Source organism: Camelina sativa, chromosome 20 (genome assembly GCF_030686135.1).
Source record: "Camelina sativa cultivar CO46 ecotype springtype chromosome 20, ASM3068613v1".
Taxonomy (NCBI): Eukaryota; Viridiplantae; Streptophyta; class Magnoliopsida; order Brassicales; family Brassicaceae; genus Camelina; species Camelina sativa.
Genome location: NC_141899.1, coordinates 1858706 through 1878465, shown reverse-complemented (window position 1 = coordinate 1878465; position 19760 = coordinate 1858706). Strand labels below are relative to the sequence as shown.

At 37.5% G+C, this 19760-nt stretch overlaps 6 protein-coding genes across 9 annotated transcripts; 5 read left to right on the top strand and 1 right to left on the bottom strand.

Annotated features, from left to right (window-relative positions):
• Nucleotides 1–21: 21 nt before the first annotated feature.
• On the top strand, nucleotides 22–2416 carry LOC104768697 (translocase of chloroplast 34, chloroplastic). Of its 2 annotated transcripts, none has more exons than XM_010492729.3 (8): nucleotides 22–226; nucleotides 724–842; nucleotides 946–1053; nucleotides 1138–1262; nucleotides 1367–1631; nucleotides 1748–1816; nucleotides 1896–2057; nucleotides 2153–2416. In XM_010492729.3, exons 2-8 carry the CDS (start codon nucleotides 741–743, stop codon nucleotides 2261–2263), a joined length of 942 nt encoding a protein of 313 aa, XP_010491031.1. In that variant the 5' UTR covers nucleotides 22–226; nucleotides 724–740; the 3' UTR covers nucleotides 2264–2416. The 2 variants fall into 2 exon arrangements, with proteins under 2 accessions (XP_010491031.1, XP_010491032.1); XM_010492730.3 differs by having other exon boundaries at nucleotides 70–226; nucleotides 719–842.
• Nucleotides 2417–2500: 84 nt separating this feature from the next.
• LOC104768696 (SUN domain-containing protein 1) lies at nucleotides 2501–4998 on the top strand. Its single transcript, XM_010492728.2, has 2 exons — nucleotides 2501–3862; nucleotides 4431–4998. The coding sequence occupies exons 1-2, from the start codon at nucleotides 2765–2767 to the stop codon at nucleotides 4755–4757; spliced, it is 1425 nt and encodes a 474-aa protein (XP_010491030.1). The 5' UTR covers nucleotides 2501–2764; the 3' UTR covers nucleotides 4758–4998.
• A 402-nt stretch (nucleotides 4999–5400) lies between these two features.
• LOC104768695 (type I inositol polyphosphate 5-phosphatase 10) lies at nucleotides 5401–8451 on the top strand. 3 transcript variants are annotated; one of them, XM_010492727.3, is made up of 8 exons: nucleotides 5401–5887; nucleotides 6011–6104; nucleotides 6253–6357; nucleotides 6432–7014; nucleotides 7100–7293; nucleotides 7444–7552; nucleotides 7663–7814; nucleotides 7910–8451. In XM_010492727.3, exons 1-8 carry the CDS (start codon nucleotides 5860–5862, stop codon nucleotides 8058–8060), a joined length of 1416 nt encoding a protein of 471 aa, XP_010491029.2. In that variant the 5' UTR covers nucleotides 5401–5859; the 3' UTR covers nucleotides 8061–8451. The 3 variants fall into 3 exon arrangements, with proteins under 3 accessions (XP_010491029.2, XP_087361581.1, XP_087361580.1); XM_087505455.1 differs by having other exon boundaries at nucleotides 5621–5887; nucleotides 6439–7014; XM_087505454.1 differs by lacking the exon at nucleotides 6253–6357 and having other exon boundaries at nucleotides 5637–5887.
• Nucleotides 8452–9605: 1154 nt separating this feature from the next.
• LOC104768694 (putative pectinesterase/pectinesterase inhibitor 47) lies at nucleotides 9606–12919 on the top strand. The gene is made up of 4 exons (XM_010492726.3): nucleotides 9606–10550; nucleotides 11447–11804; nucleotides 11914–12105; nucleotides 12195–12919. The coding sequence occupies exons 1-4, from the start codon at nucleotides 9705–9707 to the stop codon at nucleotides 12698–12700; spliced, it is 1902 nt and encodes a 633-aa protein (XP_010491028.1). The 5' UTR covers nucleotides 9606–9704; the 3' UTR covers nucleotides 12701–12919.
• Nucleotides 12920–12985: 66 nt separating this feature from the next.
• On the bottom strand, nucleotides 12986–15069 carry LOC104768693 (putative pectinesterase/pectinesterase inhibitor 46). Its single transcript, XM_010492725.3, has 2 exons — nucleotides 13935–15069; nucleotides 12986–13835 (listed from the first exon to the last, which is right to left on the bottom strand). Exons 1-2 carry the CDS (start codon nucleotides 14953–14955, stop codon nucleotides 13156–13158), a joined length of 1701 nt encoding a protein of 566 aa, XP_010491027.2. The 5' UTR covers nucleotides 14956–15069; the 3' UTR covers nucleotides 12986–13155.
• A 3165-nt stretch (nucleotides 15070–18234) lies between these two features.
• LOC104768692 (nicotianamine synthase 1) lies at nucleotides 18235–19622 on the top strand. Its single transcript, XM_010492724.3, has one exon. It carries the CDS (start codon nucleotides 18421–18423, stop codon nucleotides 19381–19383), a length of 963 nt encoding a protein of 320 aa, XP_010491026.1. The 5' UTR covers nucleotides 18235–18420; the 3' UTR covers nucleotides 19384–19622.
• Nucleotides 19623–19760: the final 138 nt, after the last annotated feature.

Sequence of the window (19760 nt, the reverse complement as noted above, 5' to 3'; positions counted from 1 at the left end):
TCGGTTTACTCCGGTTGAAACGGAATAAGTCCGAGAACAATTATATTCGGTTAAGTCCGGTTGAAACGTGAAAGGGACGCACTTTACTGATCTGTCTGTTGTACTGAGAGATTTGTAGCAAATCAATCATCTTCATAAAAGTCAATTTCAACTTCTAGGGTTTTAATTTTGATACGAGGTTAGCGAATCCGGCGAAGAATATCCGCCACTGATAGCTCAACCTCAGGTAGGTTACTCTCTCTTTCTCTCCGGTTTCTTTCACTTCGTTCACACACTTAGAAGTATCCTCATTTGATTTTTTTGGGGTTTGACTCAGTTGAGGATTTTAGGATTCTGATTATCTCTCGATACTTGATTAGTTTACTTTCTCAAGTTATTAGTTCTTTGTATGCTCACTTTACACCGTGTTCCTTTCTAAAGCAATGAGATTATATTCATATAAAGATCTGGAAAAAGGAACTGATGAAGACAACAAAGATTCAAGATTTAAGTTTTAAGGGTTTTTGTTGTTGGGTAAAAAAAAAGTTCTCTTCTTTTTGTTCTTTTTGATTTTTTTAGAAGACTTTACTTGATATGATAGAAAGTCATATGATTTATTCAGAGATAGTGGAATTAGACAACTTATCAAAAATTTGTTCATTGGTCTTTTGATTGCTTAGATTTTTAGCAGATGAATTTAGTCTTAGCTTTGATAATCCTTTTTGGGCTTTCCTTGAAGTGTAGGACTAGGATTTGTGTCCATGGCAGCTTTGCAAATGTCCCGTGAATGGGTCGGTATCCAGCAGTTCCCACCTGCTACTCAATCTAGATTGCTCGAGATTCTTGGGAAGTATAAAGAAGAGGTTCCTTTCTTGTTTCTAGCTTCATCTGTCTTCTTTTTGCTTGTTGTTTCATGTCTCTCTGGTTTTAGTTTCTATTGTGTTTGAAAAATAAAAACTTGCGTAGGATGTGAGCTCGTTAACGGTCCTTGTGATGGGGAAAGGCGGTGTTGGAAAGTCATCAACTGTGAATTCAGTTATAGGCGAGAATGCTGCTGCAGTTAGTACTTTCCAGGTGCTAATTTTAATGCTCCTTTTCTACTGCCTAACTTTGTTGTATTTCTTTCTCATATCAAGTGTGTGGCTTCTCTCTTTATAGTCTGAAGGACTGAGGCCGACCTTGGTCTCTCGCTCAAGGTCAGGATTTACATTAAATATCATTGATAGTCCTGGTCTTATTGAGGGAGGATATGTTAATGATCAAGCCATCAACATTATCAAACGGTATGTTGAACTGTTTCCAGGTTTAAGAAGTTGTTCTCCTAATTTGGAGCACATTTGTGTCATGTGTATATTAATTTGGACTCGTGGGTGTTGAATTTGAACAGATTTCTCCTCAACATGACTATAGATGTGCTATTATACGTAGACCGTTTGGATGTATACCGGGTGGATGACTTGGATAGGCAAGTTGTCAGTGCTATAACCGATGCATTTGGTAAAGAGATATGGAAGAAGTCTGCTCTTGTTCTCACACATGCTCAGTTCTCTCCACCGGATGGGTTAAACTATGACCTCTTTGTCTCCAGAAGGTCCGATGCTCTTCTTAAAGTTATCCGTACAGGCGCTCAACTGAAGAAACAAGATATGCAGGTATTACGAGTTTCCTCCTTTTTGTACATTACATCCTCACATAAGTCTCTCTGTAACGACCTTGGTAGTAGTCAGATCAGTAGTAGATTCATTAACATCTGAATCTTTTATTGTAGGGTTCATCTATTCCTGTCATTCTTGTTGAGAACAGCGGAAGATGCCATAAGAATGAAAGCGATGAAAAGGTGAGTTGATGGGTTTCTTCCATGTTATCTGTTGTAGTTGAACCAATGTTGAAATCAGATTTTTCCAAACGTGTGACAGATTCTTCCAGACGGTACTTCTTGGATTCCCAATCTGGTCAGCACAATGACAGAGATCTCTTTTAATGGCAACAAGGCGATTCACGTTGACAAGAAACTGGTCGAAGGGCGAAACCCAAACGAAAGAGGAAAACGACTGATTCCTTTAATCTTTGCATTCCAAGTAAACGCCTCTGAACCATTTCAGTAAACAACAATACAGAATAACGTCTTAAGGGACTTGACTATAACATCATGTTTTGATGGTTTGAATTGCAGTACTTGTTGGTGATGAAACCATTGGTTAGAGCAATCAAGTACGATGTTACAAGAGAGAGGAAACCGGCATGGGAGCTGAGAGACTCCGGTTTAGCAAGTCGAAGGTCTTGAGTTGTTGACACGAGTTTTGTTTGGTTTGTTTGTTTATCTTTTGACTCTTGAGAGAGATTTGTTCTGTAGTTTAAAATTGAGATAACTTGAGAATGTGTGGTTCACAAATCTTAACTGTCGGGAAGTTTTCTTATCTTTAATTTTCTTCTCCAACCTCGTAAATCGTAACTAAAGAGCTTCTTTAGTGATAATTCCATAATTAATGTGTTAAGTAACCGCTGCAGTTATTTTTTAAATAATTGAAAAAGTAAAAAAAAAAACTAAATATTTTATTAGAGAGGAACGACGTTAAAAAAAAGAAGAATTGGGCAAACGGAGAAGACGGTTCAGAGTTTTTGAAAATTGAGAATTTTGCAGAGAGAAATTGTCAAAAAAGATTTCGAATTTTTCCAAAAGTTTTCGAATTTTGCCAACTCTGTAGTGAAACGAAACTAGGGTTTTTGATTTCGATATTTGTCGAAAAGATTTGGGGTGCGATTGTGTATAGTCAAACCAGATCAAATGTCGGCATCGACGGTGTCGATCACCGCTAACACGGCGACGGCGACTAGACGGACGGCGATTCTTGCCGGAGAGAAGAAATCAAACTTCGATTACCCGCAAAGCGAATCGCTTGCGAACGGTGGTGTTGGTGAAGCTGGTGGTACGAGCAGAGATCTGAGCCGCGGTGAGGCTACCTTTGATCGATCTCACGGCCAAGATTTAGGTCCTGTGACGAGGAGGTCTGGTTCCGCCGCGACGGGGACTAATACTACCACCGCTACGCAGCGCCGGACGCGGAAGGTTGCGACTCCTAAGCCTGAGAAATTGGGATGGAAGAGAGTGGTGAGGATATTTGCGAAGCAGCTTGGTGCACTTTTGATTATTCTTGGGTTGATTCAGTTGGCGAGGAAGATGATTCTCAAGGCTTCGTCTCCGTCTCCGTCCTATCCGATTTCTTCTTTTGAGATGGAGATGGCTTTTTCGGGATTGGAGAGTCGACTTGCTGAAGTAGATGGTCTTGTGAAGGCTACAACGAGTACTATGCAGGTTCAAGTTGAGTTACTTGATAAGAAGATGGAGAGGGAAGCCAAAGCGTTGAAGCAAGAAATCGAGAGGAAAGCTTCTGCATTTCAGAGTGAGTTGAAGAAGATAGAATCTAGAACTGAGTCATTAGAGAAGTCAGTAGATGAAGTAAAGGCTAAACCTTGGGTGTCTAAAGATGAGTTACAGAGGATTTATGAGGAACTGAAGAAGGGTAATGTCGATGATTCTTCTTTTAGTGATGTTAGCATTGATGAATTGAGAGCTTATGCTCGTGATATCATGGAGAAAGAGATTGAGAAACATGCTGCAGATGGCCTTGGACGAGTAGACTATGCGGTGGCCTCTGGTGGTGCTTTTGTGATGCAGCATTCAGATCCGTATCTTGTTGGAACAGCGAGTATTTGGTATGCCACAAGCATTCGACGTGCTCATACCAATGCTGTTAAGATGTTATCTCCAAGTTTTGGGGAGCCTGGTCAGTGTTTTGCTCTGAAAGGTAGCAATGGCTATGTTCAAATCAGGCTCAGAGGACCAATCGTACCAGAGGCTTTCACATTGGAGCATGTAGCTAAGGTAATGATATTTGCACTGCACAATATTTTTGTCTCAGTATCAGTTTTCTTCTTGTGTGCTCTTACGACGTTCATTAGTTCACATACATGAGTGTGTGTAGAATGGTTTCATATTGAGATGACTGTATTTTCTTTGTCTGAATTTGTCTGGTTTACGCTTGAGGTTTAGTTTAGTTCGGTAGCTGCAATAGATCCACTGAGTTGGACTATAATTACTAAATAAGTTTCTTCTTCGCCAATATTTTGTGTGCCACTTACCTTTGAGAGTTTCTTTAAGACCTTTTGCCTGTTTTTCTTGCATTCTTTTCTCGAAATTCATTATATAGTGCCATCTCAAACCTCTGTTAAAGAGTTCAATAGTATGCATAAATGGATCTTTTGAAGGTTTGTGTAATCTTCTGTTTTTGTTTGCAATTACTGGGACTTTGCTGTTTGTAGTTTGTGATCATAGAAGTTCAATACTGAACGTTTTTACTGCTTCGATTTCAATATGTGATCATGGTTGTGTCTAATTTCTGGGATTATATATACACTGACCTGATGGATTCATGCATTGTGAAAATGAACAGAGTGTAGCTTACGACAGATCGAGCGCTCCAAAAGATTGCCGAGTATCAGGATGGCTGCAAGGACGGGAATCTTCAGTTGAGGAAGAAAAGAAACAACTTCTAACAGAGTTCACTTACGACCTAGACAGGTCGAATGCACAGACATTCAACATCTTAGACTCATCATACACAGGTCTTGTAGATACTGTCAGGCTAGACTTCACCTCCAACCACGGAAGCGACTCGCACACTTGCATCTACCGGTTCAGGGTTCATGGGACTGCACCAGACCCAGTCTCTGTTGTGGAAACCAGTCTTGATCAGGACTCTTCACATGCAAGTGAATAAAACCTCTTCTCTTTTGTAACATTTCTTCATCCACATATCTTTTGTTGCCTATGTTTTGGTTTTGGAAAGAGAAAAAGAAAGATAGCATCAGATTCTGTGATTAGAGACTACTAGTAGAGAGTTGTTTGATTTGATTCCTCTTTGTTTTCACCTTTTGGTTTATTTTGGTTGCAGACTACATAAAATTTATGAATTGGAAAATAGTGACAAGGAATCCAATTTATTTTTCTGATCTTTAAAACGCATCTTACCTATCTACTAAGACTCGGATATGACAATAACATTTTCATAAGAGAATAACTCCAACTTGGTTTTGTTCATGCAGTATATACACCTATGCATCAATGTCATCTTCCAATTTAACCACATTTTAATCTCTCAAGTCTCAACCATCCGGAAAATGATAACCAAAGTCCAAACAAAATTGACCGAATCAAATAACTTGTTTTAATATAATACAGAATCAAGTAGTTAATTTTGATATGAAATCGTCAAATTATACTAAACTAAAGTGGATTTTATTGGAGAATTCTAGGCCCTACATACATATACCACACGCATATATATATACGTGTGCACTAAAAACGTTACTTTCTAATTGAAGTAATCAAAGTTCGGTCAAAGGGACGCATCATAGATTCATATAGGATAATACAATCCAAGGTCTATACACCACATAATAGAAAGAACAAAAAAGATGAAAAGAGAGAAGAAGATTTGTATAATGAAAAAGCAAAGGAACAACAGGGGCATATAAGTATCAAATGAAGGGAACAGTGTTCTTGATTTCAGAATATATTCTTTAACTTATTTTAATTCTTTCTTATCTTTGCTTCCTAAGCTGATAAAGATCTCTTCTTTTCAAGAATATAAAATACTACACAAGAAAAACCAAGTGAAGACCGAAGCATTGCATAAGATAAAAGTAAACAACAATTTAAAAAGCTCCCTTTGCATTTGAATGCTTCTTTGTACTATAGTTTGTTAATTCTTTAGTGTTCGAAGACCAAACCTGAGGAAGAAAGCTCTTGAATCCTCTCCCTCATAAGTCATACCACGAGAAACATCTCAAAGAAAGTGGCTTTAACTGTTAGAACAAAACATGTCGGATCCACTCTATATATTTAACAGTATGTCCCTGTGTATATATATTTACTTACATGTGTGTGTCTATGTCTATCTATCTTTTCAGAATTTTGTCGTCTCTCTCATATTTTACAGCTATTTTTTGGCTCTGTTTTTGACTTTTTCAGAGTCTCAATCCGAGATAGTAGTTGAATCTCTGTTAGCTTCAAGCAATTTCAGATCTTCAATGCCCACTCAGGCTCAGCAACACCAGTCCTTAAGGTATATACATAAATCTATGTTAAAACTATTTCTATGGATAGATTCTTGACTTGTTCTGTAATAAAAAATTTCTCCTTTTTGTTTTATCTCTCGAAACAGAGAAGCTCTGTTCTTATGTCTAATGTTTTGGTTTTGTAACTATATGAAGAGTCTTTGTGGCAACATGGAACGTAGGAGGAAAATCTCCACACTCTGGTCTTAATCTCGATGCTTTGCTTCATGTCCACAGCGAATATGATATATACGTTTTAGGGTATTTCTAAATCTCTTTGAGTACTTCATCGATATATATGTATTGAGGGTTATCGATTTAATCTTTCCTCATAGTTTTCAGGAGATTGTTCCATTGAATGCTGGAAATGTTCTTGTTCTTGGAGACAACGAGCCAGCTGCTAAATGGTTAGCTATGATCAATCAATCCTTGAACAAATCATCATCATCTTCTGGAGGAAGACTTGGTCCAAAAACTCCGTCTTTTGGGGCAGGATCGATGTTCTTTGCGAAACCTTCTTTGAAGAAGATCAGTGAGAGTTTCAGAACAGATTGCAGGAGAAAGCTTAAGGTCTGTAACTGCAGCACTTTCTCTGAAGAGATTGTAAGAAAATACGGGAGAGAATCTTGTTTCAGATGTCCTGAAGGTCTAGTTAACCAAACCGGTGTACTATCTGATGACGAAGATGATGATGAGGATGATGATGATGATGAAGACGAGGATGAAGAAGGAGGAGGAGGAGGAAAAGTTGCTTCTCTTGTAAGCAACCAGATGATGATGAAGTATGGCTTAGTGGCATCAAAGCAAATGGTGGGAATATTCCTCACTGTGTGGATGAGAAAGGAACTTATTCAACACGTTTCTCATCTCAGAATCTCCTGCGTCACCCGCGGAATCATGGGTTGCTTAGGAAACAAGGTACACTACTTAACCACTCTCACACTTCAAACAAGAAGAAAAGCTCTGCTTCTAATTTATATTCTTTTTTCGTTATTCATCATAGGGATGCATAGCTGTGAGTTTGCAGCTATACAAGACGAGCTTCTGCTTCATCTGCAGTCATCTAGCTTCTGGTGAGAGAGAAGGAGACGAACGTCGCAGAAACTCAGATGTGATCGAGATTCTCAAGAACACAACTTTCCCTAGAATCTGTAGAACTTCTTTTACCCGTGTCCCTGATCGAATCACTAAGCACGAGTAAGATTCAAGAACTTATTGGCTTAGCTCATGTTCTTTATATGTTACTATAGGTCTCATATCACGTTTGATGTTCTTAACAATCCTCTTCAACTAAACGTTACTCTGTCTTTGCTAATATTTGGTTTTCTTAACGCATTTTAACCTCAGTCGGGTCATCTGGCTTGGAGATTTGAACTACAGAATAGCATTGAGTTACTCAGAGACAAAGACCCTCTTGGATAGAAACGCTTGGGACGCTCTTCTTAACAAAGATCAGGTTTCACAATCGGTTCCTTTCCTCTCAAGAAATCAAAAACAGAAAAATTCAGTGTTGATCGAACTCAAAAAAAGGCTAAACCGGTTTATTGGTTGTGAAACTAATTACAGCTCAAGATCGAAAGAGACGCAGGACGAGTGTTCAAAGGATGGCACGAAGGCAAAATCTTCTTCGCACCAACTTATAAGTATTCTTATAACTCAGATGCTTACGCAGGAGACACTACTAAAGAGAAGAAGAACAAGCGAAGAACTCCGGCCTGGTATATAGTTAACCAGAAAATTTTATGATTTTGGATTTCGATTGGTTTTGGGTCGGTTAAGCTGAACCGGTTTATCTCATATTTTTTTTCGTCAGGTGCGATAGGATTCTTTGGCACGGTGATGGAATCCGGCAGCTATCGTACGTGCGCGGCGAGTCACGTTTCTCCGATCACCGGCCGGTCTGCTCCGTGTTCGTCGTCGACGTTGAGGTTTGTGAGGGTAAAACCGGAACTAGAAGACAATGACTTAAGGAAAAGGCGTAAAAGCCCTCTTGGTAGATGTTATTATTACGATACGGCCATTAGCGGACCTTTGGAACCCGCGAGAGTATTTATATTTACGTTATGTTGTGAAAAAGGTGAACACGTACAAGAACTATATATTTTTTTCGTTATGGGTAATATGGGCCGACCAAACCAAAAAAACTCGGCAAGTCTTCCGGTTTGTATGACAATGCTAAGTTGCCGACATCACAAAAATCATCCAGCTCTTAAATTTGTTTTGACAAATTTGCCAACTAAGAAATGTTGTATTTTAGATATATATGAATTATTCCTTACAAATGCATATGCTCTATATTATGATTCGAATTGTAATGTTTTTTCAATAATAACGTTTGATTTTGTTTTTTCCAAAGCAACTAAGGTTATGTGCATATTGATTGTATATCCCATAATTAAGATATGAATAGATGATTGTGTACTGTATATTAGACAGGTATTCCGGAAGTTAATACCTTTTGACTTACTATATTTTAAGATTGAATATTAGTCGTAGATTATATTACAAATCCACAAGATATCAAACAATCGTATCTTTGAAATTTAATTTCGGTTGTCAAAATTTTAGATATATAATTATATATTCTATCTACCTATTGAGGCAATTTGACTTTTCACGTTGGTTTTATCTAAAATATAAAATCAGTCTTGGCAACCAACCAACGTTAGGAAAGAGTATACTTAACTGGAGCCTAACTTGTAAGTGTAACAAACAAAGTGATGATTTAACGATTTCAAAAAAAAACTTACAAACGGGTCTTGTCTTCGCCCCAAAGTTCCGCAACATCTCACATGTATTCATTTTGACTTCATTCTAATTAATTAATCATTACGTATGTGGTTTGTGAATTATAGACATTATCATTGGTTTCGATTTTTGTTAGTTTATTCAAAATCACATATTCACCTAATTTATAGCCAATTATATATTTATCTGATATTCTGATCCAAAATAGGATTGTAAAAAGTGATTGTGAACTTTAACTGTTTAGGAAGAGGATATGTTACAATCTTAAAAATAGTTGAATAATTTTGTCTTTGTTTAGCATTAGTTTGCAAATGTTTATATTGTTATATACGACTTATGAGTAAACAATGATATATGTTGTACAATCTTTCTGTAAACTAGCTAAAACTCATACTATTTTTTAAAAAAAACTAATTTGTAAAGTTGTAATGAACGTAGGTTCGACTCTAGAGTCATTAAAATAATCACCATCCTATATCGAAATTTGAACTATGTCATATATTAATATCCATATTTTTTGGTCAATGTACGAATCGACCACCTGGTGCACTCCATTGGATCTTACGGTAACTTATTAAGAAAAGCATCTAACATTTTCTATTATTTGATCAAAATGAAATGATATATACGTGGCCCTTATATAGTTTTATACATAGAAAATTTGTGTATAATATTTTCTCTGACTAATAATTCCTAAACAAGGCAACATGCATTACATTATTCATAAGTTTCTCTCCCAAGCCATGCATTATAAATGTTTATGCATATACCTATATATCTCCCCTACCATGCATACATGAAATAGGACACAAGCTCTTAGTAGATAACAAAAAAGGACACAAAAACACTTTAAAAAAAAGATGCAAACTCATCACTTCTCTTCATCTCTCTTGTTCTTGGCTCTTCTCTGTCTGTCATGGACTTTGCTAGTCTCACCGACACAGACTCCGTCACAGCCTCCTTCACAGTCTCCAACAAAACCTCCGTCACAGCCTCCTCCACAACCTCCAACACAACCACCAACACAGCCTCCGTCACAACCTCCAACACAGCCACCAACACAGCCTCCGTCACAAACTCCAACACAGTCTCCTTCACAAACTCCAACACAGCCTCCAAGACCGCCTCCGTCACAGTCGCCAAACATCGCTTGCAAATCCACTCCGTACCCGAAGCTCTGCCGCACGATCCTCTCAGCCTTTAAATCCTCACCCTCTGATCCTTACAACTACGGAAAGTTCACAATGAAGCAATGCCTCAAACAAGCTCGTCGCCTCTCCAAAGTCATCAATCGCTTTTCCGAACGCGTAAAGGATGATCCCGGCGCGTCTACGGCTGAAGAAGTAAGTGCGGTGGCTGATTGCGGGGAGCTAGCACAGCTTAGCGTTGATTACCTTGAGACGGTTTCGGAAGAGCTGAAAGCGGCGGAGGTGATGACAGCAGCGCTCGTTGATCGTGTCACAAGTCTTCTCGGAGGTGTCGTGACTAACCAGGAAACGTGCCTCGACGGTCTTGTGGACGCTAAGAGTGGGTTTGCGACGGCAATTGGAACGCCGTTGGGGAATCTCACGCGCCTCTATAGTGTGTCGCTGGGGCTTGTGAGTCACGCTCTAAACCGTAATTTGAAGAGGTATAAAGGGTCCAAGGGGAAAATCTTTGGTGGTGGTAACAAAGCAGTTCGTGAACCGCTCGAGACTTTGATTAAGGTAATTTCGTCGAACTTTACTTCTTGTTTTGTCTTCGTACGTCGGTTTATAAATAAACTATTAAGTATTAGCTTAAAGTACACATGAAAGAAAAAGGAAAAAAAAACCTAGACAGTAGATCATGTCGGAATGTTTAGAAATAATTAAAAACTCCTAAGTACATATATATAAAGTATTGTTTTGAGACAGTTAACGGGGGTTTTAATATTCTAATTATATTGAATCGGGTTTAAAGACCTAATGAAATCGTATGTGGTGATTTAAAAATTAATATATATATATATATATATATATATATAACATTTTGATTATACATTTTAATGATATTAAACATAAAATGTAAGCTAGAAACTATATCTTTTTATATATATATATACTCTAAAAATCTAAAATTATTAAATGGGATGACGGATATAAGTTTATCGGACCACTGTATGTTATATATATAGTAATTATATTTTATGAACCAAATCATGCATAGATATTTGTTTCATTAAGCCTAAATCAGCACATGCAGTTTACAAAGTTCGGAGTTTACGTACTTTAGACACTCGAAAATGGCACATGGCCAGATAGCCTAGTCACATATATATTACCAGAGTCAACGAAGCTGTGAATACGAAAAGCGTTTTGAGTTTTGACTTTCAACTTTCAGTTTATAAACATTAACTATATGAAACTTTAACAAAAACGAAAGATAGATATCGAATAAAATCACATGGGTCCACATGATTTCTTCCAGACCAATCGAAAAACTCACATGGATTCCCTTATGTACATTTATCACTTTTAAAGTATGAACATGATGTAATGTAACCAGTGTACGAAAATGTCTATAGTTTACTATTATAATAAGTATGTAAAATTAATGATTAAGTAAACTAATTAATTTGTAGGTTTTACGCAAAACATGCGACAAGAGCAAGGATTGTCGGAAAGCTAACAGAAATTTAGGTGAGCTAGGTGAGACGAGCGGTGGCTCGATCCTCGTAAGGGAAGCAGTCACTGTCGGTCCATATGAAACCGATAATTACCCCACCATAACTGAGGCCGTCGCTGCCGCACCTAACCACACATTCCCGGAGCAAGGCTACTTCGTAATCTATGCAAGGGCAGGTCTTTACGAAGAATATGTTGTCATTTCAAATAAGAAAAGGAACATAATGCTTATTGGAGATGGAATCAATAAAACCATAATAACTGGAAACCATAGTTTTATTGATGGTTGGACTACTTATAATTCTTCGACCTTTAGTAAGTGTTTTGGTTTTTTCACATTTATATATTTTTTTGTATTTGGAACAAGTCCTAAATATTTCTTAAGATCTAGACAATAATAATAACTATTTTTTGGCGTTTGCAGCGGTGGTTGGAGACCGTTTTGTTGCAGTTGATGTGACATTCCGAAACACAGCTGGACCACAGAAACACCAGGCCGTAGCCGTAAGAAACAATGCGGATGGATCAACATTTTATCGATGTAGTTTCGAAGGCTACCAAGATACGCTTTACGTTCATTCTTTGAGACAGTTCTATCGTGAATGCGATATATATGGTAGGAGATATCTTCAACTATAAACTAAAACGACAAGGTAAAGCAAGTATATATATTTGAGGTTATAAATATAATATTTTTTGTTACAGGGACCATAGATTTTATATTCGGAAATGCCGCTGCAATTTTTCAAAACTGCAACATATATGCCCGAAAACCGATGGCAAATCAGAAGAATGCGGTGACAGCCCAAGGAAGAACCGACCCAAACCAGAAAACTGGAATCTCGATCATTAATTGTACTATTGGAGCTGCCCCGGACCTCGCGGCTGACCCCTCGACCATGACATTCCTTGGGCGGCCATGGAAGCCTTACTCGAGGACAGTCTACATACAATCATACATCAGCGATGTTGTCCAACCCGTTGGGTGGCTAGAATGGAATGGTACAACCGGGCTAGACACAATCTCATATGGTGAATATGACAACTTTGGACCGGGGGCTAATACAAGTAAAAGGGTCCAGTGGTCAGGATATAGCCTGTTGAACTTGGCAGAAGCCATGAACTTCACCGTATATAATTTCACGTTGGGAGACACTTGGTTGCCTCAGACCGATATTCCCTTCTACGGCGGTTTGCTTCACACCGAATGATAATTTCATACTATATTATATATATAGACAATTGGTCTTGCCTCATTTAAATGCAATAAAAAAATTTATTCATTTTTGTTATACGAAATCTGAACTTGGAAGTAGTTACTTGCAAGTAATAAAGGATTGAATGGTTCGTGTATTAGGGGGTAATATCGATGTTAATTAAAAGTACGTACTATTTATTTGATATCAGTGAAAAAGAAAACTATTATCTAATATCAGCTTTGAAGTTTACTTTTTTCTTTTGTAGAAAATAAACATAGATATTATATGGTTTTCGTATAGGAAAAGAACCCTCGAAATTATATGAATAGAAACAAATTCAGAACCTCTGAAAGACAGACAATACAAGAAAAATAAATTAGAAGGGAATATTGTATTGTTCGTTAGAAAACAAATCAGAGAACGACCAGCCATTAATTTTCAGACCAGTCTTTTTCCAGCAAAAAGTATCAAAAATCAGATTTGAACGGGATTTTAGTAGCCGGCAACCAGTTATTGCCGTCTATAAAAGGTTTCACCGTAAACTTATTTGCTTCCTTCTTTGTTAAAGAAGTCTTCAACCCTCTCCACGTAACCCGGTTCTTGGTCGAGGCTCCTGGTCCGAAATTTAAGTGCTCGGCGTAGAAGATCGTGTCTGGTGCGGTATCTCCTACCCACGGTAACCACCCTTTAGTATCGATAAACCCGTCCATGAATGACTTCATGATCACCGTTGTAGAGAAGTCCTTCCAAGGCCGGCCTAGGAACGTTTTGATATCTTTTAGGTTATCCAAAGGCTTGATGGTACAATTGTGAATAGAAATCCCTGTGTTTTGGTTCGGATCTTTCCTGCCCTGAGCGGTTATCGTAACCTGCTGGCCTTCCATAGGGCGACGAGGCAAGATCTGGCAATTTTGATATACAACCGCAGCGTTTCCAAATATAAAATCAACGGTCCCGAAGATGACACAATCACGGTAAAACTGACGTTGTGCATGAGCGTACATCGTGTCTTGGAAAGCGTCCATGGTGCACTTGTAGAACACAGATAAGTCTGCGCTTACCATTAGAGCTACGGCTTGATGCTTGGCTGGACCAGCTGTGTTGACGAAGGCCATGTCCCTAGCCATGAACCCCTTTCCAAACACAGCTATAAATACAGTACAAATAAATAAATAAATGATCATATGAAAGAAAGAAATAAACACACACATTATGTCAATTCATGCTTTTAATTATATGTACTTACCAAATGTGGCGGTTTCGAACGTGGGGGTTCCATCGATGAAGTTGAGTCCAGCAGAGATAATAGTCTTACTCTGTCCATCTCCAACCATCACAACGTTCCATTTCTTCTTCTCAACCCTAACATTCTCCAAATAAACTCCTTTCTTCACATATATAATCGTAGGCTTCTCATTCTTCTCTTCCACTTCCGCTAAAGCCTCACCTATCGTTCTATACTTACCCGACCCATCTTTCGCCACGACAATCTTAGCTTTCTTCCTCAAATCACCACTCTCCAAAAGTCCACGACCCATCATCATCGGCAAGTCATTAGCAACGACTTTGGCCTCGCCACTCGCCAACAAACGACGTCGTCCCAGGTTAACGGTGTCAGCGATCTTCCCTAGCCACGTTATGATCGCTAACGCATTGCTAGTCATCTCCGTAGAGTTTTTCAAATGAGTTTCTCCGAAAGTTATCGAACTCGGATTTTTCGCTTCCACTAATGCTTCCATACACGTTTCTTGGTACGTTCCCACGGAGCTAAGCCACGTCCTGAGATCGTCAACGTTCTTCGTTTTGTCTTTGATTGACGTCATCGTATCGTTGAGCTGGTCAACGGCTAGCCCGAGAACCTCCACGCAAGTTCCCATTGCTGCTGACGTGGCGTTATCCATGTGTTCGCTGTTGGAGAAGCCCGTGAGAACGTTCGAGAGCTCCGTGACGGTAATATTGACGGCGTATTTGAAGAGCTCCTCCGGGTTTAATCGGCTCCCGTTTGGAGCCGATCCAATGGTCTCAAGACATTTTTCTTTGTGCAATGTCACGTCGCACAAGGCTTTGATCGAGGCGGAGATTGGTCCGTTACTCTCCGTCGCCGGTTTCTTGCTGTTACCGTGAGCTGCGGTTCCCACGACGGCTCCGACGACAATGCAGACGAGAACAATGGCAGATATAGCGATGATGGCTATTCTCTTTCTTGCCCTCCGACTTGCCTCGAGTATGGCTTGCTCATGCTCGTCGAGTTTGCCGTAGGAGGACATTTTGGTAATTTCTCCTATTCGGCCTCTGATATTTGATTATTGTTTGAATTATCAAAAATGTTTTGAGTAATTACTTTTGTTTTCTCTTAGCATAGAAGATATATAGAGTCGTTGATTTGTATATTTAATTGGAATAAAATTGGTTTTACGCGGCACAAATATATACTTTTGCGTGGGAGGCACTAAGATGAATTGTTTGATTGTTATGCTGTGAACATTGCGAGTGCTTCTCATGTCTTTTCTATTATGTTAGAAATTTAGAATCTTTCATCTTTGCTGGTTCGACATTATGTTAGAATTTTTTTTTTCTTTTCGATTTTTAGATTCCACAATTTGGTTTGTAAGATTCCCTTTATATTAATATATAGATATTTGATCACCTCCTTTTGTATTATATTTAATACATACATATACTCTTCCATCATAATGATACATTTAGTTGAGATCTTCGCGATGAATTTGTGTTGTATATAAATTTGTAGGTGGGATCCAAATCATATATGCATGTCCACTTATTGTATTTTCTCGCAATATAAAAAATAGAAAATAAAAATTTTATAAAGAAAGTAGTGAAGAGCACAATCTAATTTTTTTGGTGGAAATGTTTTTCTTACACGATCGATCTCCAAACGTCTTATTACGGGAGATTTTTTTTTTCCTCCAGCAGACAAGGCCCAACTAAAATGTTTGAACATGCACTTTGGAAATGACAACATGAATTTTGATGCATTCATCTCGTTATTACTCTATAAGGCAATAATGACCAGCCCTATAAAAAGTTTTGGTTTCTATTTTCATCAACTCATGGTATAATACTAAACTAGTATACAAGGTTATGAATGTTATCTCAAATTTACATAAAATGGCATGCAAAGTAAAAATTTCGTATTATGGGGAAAACATATTTTTTTGGTATTGATAATAATATATACTTTTTAGCATATAGATTATATATTGACGTGTTGGTAGAGACGCTTTGATTAGTGGATGCAAATCTTTGGTCTGTTGACCACTTTTTATAAACAGCATATTTATAAGTTTAAAACATTATCACACACTCACATTTATTTTGGGCTTTTTGTTGTTTTATGGGTCTTGAGATTGCAATAAATAGACAAAGCATTTATGGTTGTCTGGATATGAATTTAAAGTAACAACTAAATGATGGATGTTGTCTTGTTACTTAGTCAACCAAATTCCCTTCATATATGTATATAAATTTTAAATTAATACTTATATTTATGAAAATTACAATTAAATCTATAAATTTAAGGGTATAAATTGTTGGAAAAAGAGTGAAAAGAGTGGGAGGGGAATTTACTTGCAAATAAATAAACAAATGCAAAGCAAAAACAACTGTAGACTGTAAACAATTGCAAACTAAATAATCATACTTAAACAGAAAAACAAAAGCAAACGAAACAATCACGATCATGAAAAAGTTTTACTGTAGTCCGATTGATTTGAAGTCTGAAAACAAAATCGTATTTTAGGATCATATATAAGCCAACGTACGTTGAGAAGGACGTGAAATTGGCCATTCGTTTTAAGCAAGAGACACTAATACCAATTATACAATAAATCATGTATATCAGTATATGTAACAGTAACATCGATTGATTTATTTCAGTTCCAAAAGCTAGAGTTTTGTCCTGTTTATATTTAGTTCAAAGTGATTCAGCATTAAAACATATTCCAAGTATATTCTATTCAATTATATTTATAGAATTGATGGTATGAAATTATGAATATAAACCATGCTAGTTAACTGAATCGAGGTTTAAATATACTGAAAGTGTGGAACCCGAGTACCTGACTGAGTTATCTAATTTCATCCATTATTGTCCCGCTTATACCAACGAACTAGCCATGGGAGTGAACGGAATCTAAATATTTGACGAGTGTTTTAAATTCAACGTTATATAATATGATATCCAACTAGATCATATTTCTTGTAAATATCATATTTTAAATATGATACGTTTCCGTGGTGACTTATCAAATGTTCTGAGACATGCCTTACTTAATTACCATTTTACCAACTATACAATACGTTATCTCGTACTACGAATGATTGTTATAAATATTAAAAATCAAACATACAATTATACAAAGTCGTATAATTCTCAAATAGTTCCTATCTTTATTCCGTTCATACGGTGCAACAAACTGACAATGCAATTAATATACATTTTCATACATAATTTATGCAATTTTTACACTCTAGTGTTGAATTTTGAATAATTCTTCTAGGTGTCCAAATCAGTATATCGTATCAAAATCGTGTCAAGAAGTAGAATCCCTAATAGCATATATTTTCCTAACAGATATACGTGTCAACTATATACTTTTTGAATTGTACTTTTGTTTATAGGATTTCAAAATTGCGGAAAAAATAACAAAGTAAGAAAATGATTTCCAACCTTAGCACTTAAAATTTCCAATTATTCTTTATTTTTTTAATTATTTATAATAATTTACCTTTCAGTAGATCATTTAAAGTGAAATTTAATTTCTGTTGTTTTCAAGTTCCATGGCTAAAGCGAGCCAAAGGTTACGTGTCTTGATTAAATTCACCATGTTGACCATATTGTACAGTCCCGACCCGGGAACAAGAGATCCCTTGCTCCAACATCATTAAAAATGTGCACACCAAGTTTTTTGAGGTCCGAATGGGAGAGATATAGGGTTCCGTGAGAGTCTTTGAGGCCTATATCCAGAGGACCGTGTCTACTTCTCAGCCGCAACATGGGACTGTTCACGGCTCGGGAAGGGTTATCCGTACGTTACCCATAACTTCTACACTTCTACAATATTACAAGAAGTTTGTACCGTTCACGATCTTATAATTAATAATAATAAACGATATAATTGGAAAAAATTTGTATGCTGCATGTCTATAATGAACATTGACAAATATGGTTGTTGAAGTTGTGGGTCATGCATGCCATGTGGGTAAAGCCTTTAGCTTTGAATGGTCAGTGCCGCATATATTAATTTTCCAAAATATTATGACAGATACGGATAAATTACTCAGTTAATCACCTGATTATATAAGTTATACTTATATGTAATGCAGATGCATGCTTATTTTAAAATTGATAAAAAGTCCATTTTTAACTTTATAATATATACATTTCTGTGACTTGTCTTACTATTTTCCTTATACGCCTAAACCAAGTATTAAATTTAAATAGAGTTATGTGTATAGAGACGATTTCCTAATCTTAATTTGAAATTATTTCAATACTATCAACAAGATCGACCACATAATAATTATAACGTATATGAATAGAATCATTGATAGATAATAATATCAGCCAAGAATTGACCCCACGTCCCCACGAGTGCCAATAAATAACGACCCTTAGCGAGGGTTAAAGCCACAACACAAGATTTTCTCAAAGTCTAAAAAATTATTTAAGAAATTATCATCTCTCCTAAAAATAACCTCATAGTGTCGACATGGCTTGCCAAAACAATCTCGTTGTGAAGCAAATCATCGACTTATACGACCAAATCTCAAAGCTCCAGAGCTTAAAACCTTCCAAAAATGTCGACACCTTGTTTGGACAACTCGTGTCCACGTGCTTACCCACAGATACAAACATCGATGTCACAAATTTATCTGAAGAAGTCAAAGACATGAGATCTAACCTCATCAAGCTTTGTGGTGAAGCCGAAGGTTATTTAGAGCAACACTTCTCCACAATTTTGGGATCTTTACCAGAAGACCAAAACCCACTTGACCATTTACACACCTTTCCTTACTACAACAACTACCTCAAGCTAGGCAAGCTTGAGTTCGATCTCCTGAGTCAACACTCAAGCCATGTCCCCAGCAAGATTGCCTTCGTGGGTTCTGGTCCGATGCCCCTCACGTCCATCGTCTTGGCCAAGTTTCACCTTCCAAACACGACCTTCCACAACTTCGACATCGACTCACACGCAAACACGCTCGCTTCAAGCCTCGTATCTCGTGACCCGGACCTCTCAAAACGCATGATCTTCCACACAACGGACGTACTAAACGCTACGGAAGGACTTGACGAATACGACGTAGTGTTCTTGGCGGCTCTTGTTGGGATGGACAAAGAGTCAAAGGTCAAAGCCATCGAGCACTTGGAGAAACACATGGCTCCTGGAGCTGTCCTTATGCTAAGGAGTGCCCATGCTCTTAGAGCTTTCTTATACCCCATCGTTGACTCTTCTGATCTCAAAGGCTTTCAGCTATTGACCATCTACCATCCAACCGACGACGTGGTTAACTCGGTTGTGATCGCACGCAAGCTCGGCGGTTCGAGCGCGACCGGCAACGGCACTCGTGGCTGCATGTTTATGCCTTGTAACTGCTCCAAGGTTCACGCGATCATGAACAACCGTGGTAAGAAGAAGAATATGATCGAGGAGTTTAGTGCCATCGAGTAAAACAAATAACGCGATCTAACACATCTCTTTTTCTTAAGATCGTGTTAATGTTTTTGTCTCATATTAATAACTCCTCTTTTCATTTCATGTCTTGTGTGTGTGTTGTGATGCGTGTAGCTACTTATAAGTTTGCGACTTTTGAGTTCTTTGATCTTTCGCTTCACAACGAAGATACAGAACCTGTTGTTTGTTGTTTTTTTATCAATAAAGATTGAAATAAATAAAAACATATTTTGAGACTTTGGTCTTATCACTTATGTATGTGATTTATGTTAATCGTAACGGAAAAAGGAAACAAATTGTGATGACATTAATATATTTCACGTCAAACAAATTAAGAAATTTATTATGAGAAATATATTTCACGTGAAGCATAT

Excerpts from the sequence above, each read along its gene's own strand:
- LOC104768697 (XM_010492729.3), top strand. The coding sequence starts at position 741 with ATGGCAGCTTTGCAAATGTCCCGTGAATGGGTCGGTATCCAGCAGTTC. Across the intron at positions 1,263-1,366 it reads GCCATCAACATTATCAAACG|ATTTCTCCTCAACATGACTA; the intron begins GTATGTTGAACT and ends GAATTTGAACAG. Across the intron at positions 2,058-2,152 it reads CTTTAATCTTTGCATTCCAA|TACTTGTTGGTGATGAAACC; the intron begins GTAAACGCCTCT and ends TTTGAATTGCAG.
- LOC104768696 (XM_010492728.2), top strand. The coding sequence starts at position 2,765 with ATGTCGGCATCGACGGTGTCGATCACCGCTAACACGGCGACGGCGACT. Across the intron at positions 3,863-4,430 it reads CATTGGAGCATGTAGCTAAG|AGTGTAGCTTACGACAGATC; the intron begins GTAATGATATTT and ends GAAAATGAACAG.
- LOC104768695 (XM_010492727.3), top strand. The coding sequence starts at position 5,860 with ATGTCGGATCCACTCTATATATTTAACA. Across the intron at positions 7,553-7,662 it reads CTCTTCTTAACAAAGATCAG|CTCAAGATCGAAAGAGACGC; the intron begins GTTTCACAATCG and ends AACTAATTACAG. Across the intron at positions 7,815-7,909 it reads AAGCGAAGAACTCCGGCCTG|GTGCGATAGGATTCTTTGGC; the intron begins GTATATAGTTAA and ends TTTTTTCGTCAG.
- LOC104768694 (XM_010492726.3), top strand. The coding sequence starts at position 9,705 with ATGCAAACTCATCACTTCTCTTCATCTCTCTTGTTCTTGGCTCTTCTC. Across the intron at positions 10,551-11,446 it reads CGCTCGAGACTTTGATTAAG|GTTTTACGCAAAACATGCGA; the intron begins GTAATTTCGTCG and ends ATTAATTTGTAG. Across the intron at positions 12,106-12,194 it reads TCGTGAATGCGATATATATG|GGACCATAGATTTTATATTC; the intron begins GTAGGAGATATC and ends TTTTTGTTACAG.
- LOC104768693 (XM_010492725.3), bottom strand. The coding sequence starts at position 14,955 with ATGTCCTCCTACGGCAAACTCGACGAGCATGAGCAAGCCATACTCGAG. Across the intron at positions 13,836-13,934 it reads GTTCGAAACCGCCACATTTG|CTGTGTTTGGAAAGGGGTTC; the intron begins GTAAGTACATAT and ends CTGTATTTATAG.
- LOC104768692 (XM_010492724.3), top strand. The coding sequence starts at position 18,421 with ATGGCTTGCCAAAACAATCTCGTTGTGAAGCAAATCATCGACTTATAC.